Raw genomic sequence first — 5,119 nt, 5'->3', positions numbered from 1 at the left:
AATGTTTACATTATGCCTACCCTTCATAAATGTAAACTTCTTATGGCACACCACAACACAACAAAGTCAGTTTATCCAACAATGGATTACCTCCTAAAATAAAACTATACCCTGTAACCAAAACTATACCCTGTAACATCATTCCAAATGGAGGAAACAAGCATGCTTATCCTGGAGAGAAGTGTGCTAGCATCTCATAGGAATAGGCTATTACTGAATAAAAAAAAACATTTTAAATGAGGAGTAAAATAACAATATATGAATCACCTCATTGGTTCTGAAACACAGATTTTATTCAAACAAACAATTAAAAATAGTCTGCCAAAATACATAAATCACAGTCAAAGCAGAATTGCATACATTTGTAGAACATTCTTTCTTGTGTTTCTTTTCGGGAAAAAAATCTAAATGAGCGATAAAAACATCAGAATGATTGTTAAAGTTTTAACAGTGTTTATTTAATTTCTTTGAAGAGGAGGGTTAGGCCATGGTGCATTGGATTCAGCAATAAGTGATTGAAACAAAAGAGATGAGATGTAGTACAAACAGTAAAGGGCCCGGGTGTAGATTAATTAACACGATGTAAAGGTTTTCCAGAAGAAGTTCTTGCATCCAGCCTTGCGTTCACGTGGAGACAGTACTGGGCCGGGTGCACGCTCCAGCTCGAGATCCACATCCTCCTGCTCCACGCCATGAGACATGTCATCCAATTCCATTGCCTCGTTCTCTACGTGTGCGAGCTCTGAGAGTAGCTCTACGAGTGTATTCCTGGCAAGCTCCTGAAAATAGATCAAATAAGATTAAATAGTTATTTTTTCTGTTTTGTAGAGACAGAAAATTTCACATTTTAGCAACAAGATCCACTGAAATAGAAATAAATCAACATGCTTTAAAAAAAATGTAGCATACCCATTTAGGAAGGAAATCAGTGTTTGAATGTTTTCTCTTCCCACACATTGCTAGAATAAATAGATGTAGGCTATCCAATCTGCATTATTTCAATTTATTTAAGCTGTCTTCAAATCTATTAAAATGACCTTTCCAATGCTGTTACGCATGAATCGATCACTTAAACCGAGATGTATAAACTACTTTCCCATCATGTAATTTTTTTTTGGAAGAACACTTTTCATTAATAAACATTAGGTACTTTTTTACCCATTCTACCGTATGTTCTGACTATGGTACGTAATTGACAGCTAACTACAGCATACCCCAAATTCCAGAGACCTCTTTTGTTCTTATTTAACGTTTTTAAATTTTAAAGGTTGATTTAAAATATAGAACAATATACATTTATATTTTGTTAGTTGATCTGATACATATTATTAAGTGCTGAGGAAATATTGGTATTTCAACCTGTCCTGGCTCTAAGTAGAGGAGAGATTGACTTCATCACTACTTTGTGAAAAGTATTGACATATTGAATGCACCGAGCTGTCTGTTTAAACTACTGGCACACATGTCAAACACCAATGCAAACCCCACAAGACATGCCACCAGAGGTGTCTTCACAGTCCCCAAATCTAGAAAAGACTATTGGAGGCACACAATACTACATAGAGCTACACAGAACTCTATTCCACATCAAGTAGCTCACACAAGCAGAAAGATCAGATTGAAAAAATGATAAAAATGCACCTTAATGAACAGCATAAACTGTGAAGAGACATATACACAGTCATAGACATCCATACACACACATATGATAACATACGCACTATACACACACATACACATGGATTTGTGTTTTAGATATGTGGTAGAGTAGTGGCCCGAGTGCACACACACTACTAGTTATGCACATACAACTATGTTGTGAAAAGTAATGTAATGTTTTTTTTATTGTGTATAAATCCATTTGCTGGACCCCAGGAAGAGTGCCAGCATTTAAATGGGGATCCATAATAATACTAATTTCCTCGATCCATTTCCCTGTGCCTGCCAGTAAAACCAAAGTGTTAACTGTATGGCAACGCATGTGCTTAAATTGACATTTCTAGAAGGTATAGTCGCTAGACTCTAGAGGTAAATCTACTTAAATTGTAGTTTACAGCTGTGCCATCAAACTCACAAAAAAAACATATAATATGGCCACTGCAGCCTGAGATATATGTTTTTTAAGAACAAATTCTAATAATGAAAGTCTGATTGAAGGTATTTACCTGTTTGCCTGCAGGTGCCATGAGTGACCGTTGGAGCAGCTGGCGGAGTTTGGCATCGGTCGGAGCGGCAGAGACGCTGCTGATGGCCAGGGCTAGGGAGAGTAGTGCTAGGGCGCACTGGACACGCGTCGAGAGCATCTTCTTCTGGGTCTCGGGGGAGGCAGAGGATGGATAAAGGTGGTTCAATTGGGCAGAAAATCGTTGAGATTGGCTTCTCTTTGAGTTCTGCTGCTCCTGTTGTTCTTGTCCCCCCTCAGAACCTGTCTTTTAAACGGTTCATCTGACGTCAGGTGGTAAGGGGGGTTTCCTTCTGGTGGGTAACGTTTGGATATGAGTGATGATTCCAAGTGACAATGTTTCCACCGATTAGAGAGTCGTGCGCATCCTTTGAGATAAGGGAATTCATGATCCTTTCATTTGTTGAATATTGTTCGATTAGTGAAAAATGGTTTCATTTGTAGAGACTATCACTTCGTGTGGATCTTATTGAATTTCAGAAAATGTTAAGTTTTATAAAAGTTCAAGAACTCCGTTTAGGGGGGTGTTATAAGCAAATGAGATGAACTCAAGGCTCTGGAAAATGGAAAATCAACAACACATCAATCATGAATAGGCTACAATGTGTCAAACTTGGCCTCAACTTTAATGATTATAAAACAACGTGTCTGAACGTCACTCATGCCTGAACTGTTATCGTTCTTCATAAATACACCTGTTGTAATGTTTAACATATTGTTTCTTCATATAGGACATATATGTATCCAATTAAGAGGACACTTAAACATATTCAAAACACTTCTCATATAGGTATTTTCACTCACTAATTCACATCATTATGCACGCCTGCAATGGTGGTGATGACCCTTTTGCATTTACAACAATTAAATTATTATCATACAAAATATCAGTATGAATATCTCCATATGAGGCAAATATGCCTACATTTGGAATAAAACTAGGGAAGCAGCAAGTGGATTTCACATAAGCCTGCAGTTTCATATATTATATAAAAGGGGCACTTTTATTTGAAATATGGATTACATTTTTCTTTATTTCATTCATTTTTTGGCACACACAAGAAAAGACTCATGTTGACGTGCAATGCATGTGGAGTGTGTTTCGTAGAGAGTTCTTCTGAAGACCTGTGGAATCCTCAGAATAGCCTACTATCCCACTCACTTCCTTTCATTTAAAACTGTAGCACATTTGCTCTCCAACAAAATATCCCTTTTTATAGTCACATAATGTCACGATAGTTTGAAATTTCATGGACATTTTATATAACACAAATCCTGGTGTAATATTTGTTTGCCAGCCGCATGAGCTTCCCGATGTCTTGCCTGCATTGGTAAAGCGTCATAGGTACGCAATAGGCTCTATTTTTAGCATTTACTTTCTAAGCCATTGTAATAAGACTTCTAAAGAAGACAGACTGCTAAATAGATAATCAAATGGCTACCCAGACTACCCACATTTACCCTTTTTTTTACACTAAGTCTATTGACTTTATGCACACATACTGGATTCTACCCACACATTCACACATACTTACACTGATACCCCAACACACACACACACACACACACACACACACACACACACACACACACACACACACACACACACACACACACACACACACACACACACACACACACACACACACACACACACACACACACACACACACACACACACACACACACAAATCAAATCAAATCAAATCAAATTTTATTTATATAGCCCTTCGTACATCAGCTGATATCTCAAAGTGCTGTACAGAAACCCAGCCTAAAACCCCAAACAGCAAACAATGCAGGTGTAAAAGCACGGTGGCTAGGAAAAACTCCCTAGAAAGGCCAAAACCTAGGAAGAAACCTAGAGAGGAACCGGGCTATGTGGGGTGGCCAGTCCTCTTCTGGCTGTGCCGGGTAGAGATTATAACAGAACATGACCAAGATGTTCAAATGTTCATAAATGACCAGCATGGTCAAATAATAATAAGGCAGAACAGTTGAAACTGGAGCAGCAGCACAGTCAGGTGGACTGGGGACAGCAAGGAGCCATCATGTCAGGTAGTCCTGGGGCACGGTCCTAGGGCTCAGGTCCTCCGAGAGAGAGAAAGAAAGAGAGAATTAGAGAGAGCATATGTGGGGTGGCCAGTCCTCTTCTGGCTGTGCCGGGTGGAGATTATAACAGAACGTGGCCAAGATGTTCAAATGTTCATAAATGACCAGCATGGTTGAATAATAGTAAGGCAGAACAGTTGAAACTGGAGCAGGAGCATGGCCAGGTGGACTGGGGACAGCAAGGAGTCCTCATGTCAGGTAGTCCTGGGACATGGTCCTAGGGCTCAGGTCCTCCGAGAGAGAGAAAGAAAGAGAGAAGGAGAGAATTAGAGAACGCACACTTAGATTTACACAGGACACCGAATAGGACAGGAGAAGTACTCCAGATAAACAAACTGACCCTAGCCCCCCGACACATAAACTACTGCAGCATAAATACTGGAGGCTGAGACAGGAGGGGTCAGGAGACACTGTGGCCCCATCCGAGGACACCCCGGACAGGGCCAAACAGGAAGGATATAACCCCACCCACTTTGCCAAAGCACAGCCCCCACACCACTAGAGGGAAATCTTCAACCACCAACTTACCATCCTGAGACAAGGCCGAGTATAGCCCACAAAGATCTCCGACACGGTACAACCCAAGGGGGGGGAGGAAACCCAGACAGGCCGACCACAACAGTGAATCAACCCACCCAGGTGACGCACCCCCCCAGGGACGGCACGAGAGAGCCCCAGCAAGCCAGTGACTCAGCCCCGTAACAGGGTTAGAGGCAGAGAATCCCAGTGGAAAAAGGGGAACCGGCCAGGCAGAGACAGCAAGGGTGGTTCGTTGCTCCAGAGCCTTTCCGTTCACCTTCCCACTCCTGGGCCAGACTACACTCA

General features: G+C 41.0%; 1 protein-coding gene across 1 annotated transcript; it reads right to left on the bottom strand.

Annotated features, from left to right (window-relative positions):
• Positions 1–271: 271 nt before the first annotated feature.
• LOC123995831 (somatostatin-1A-like) lies at positions 272–2,394 on the bottom strand. Its single transcript, XM_046299514.1, has 2 exons — positions 2,166–2,394; positions 272–779 (listed from the first exon to the last, which is right to left on the bottom strand). The coding sequence occupies exons 1-2, from the start codon at positions 2,301–2,303 to the stop codon at positions 573–575; spliced, it is 345 nt and encodes a 114-aa protein (XP_046155470.1). The 5' UTR covers positions 2,304–2,394; the 3' UTR covers positions 272–572.
• Between the last annotated feature and the right edge of the window lie 2,725 nt (positions 2,395–5,119).

This window comes from Oncorhynchus gorbuscha, linkage group LG14, assembly GCF_021184085.1.
Source record: "Oncorhynchus gorbuscha isolate QuinsamMale2020 ecotype Even-year linkage group LG14, OgorEven_v1.0, whole genome shotgun sequence".
NCBI classification, from domain to species: Eukaryota; Metazoa; Chordata; class Actinopteri; order Salmoniformes; family Salmonidae; genus Oncorhynchus; species Oncorhynchus gorbuscha.
This window is presented reverse-complemented; position numbering and strand designations above follow the sequence as displayed.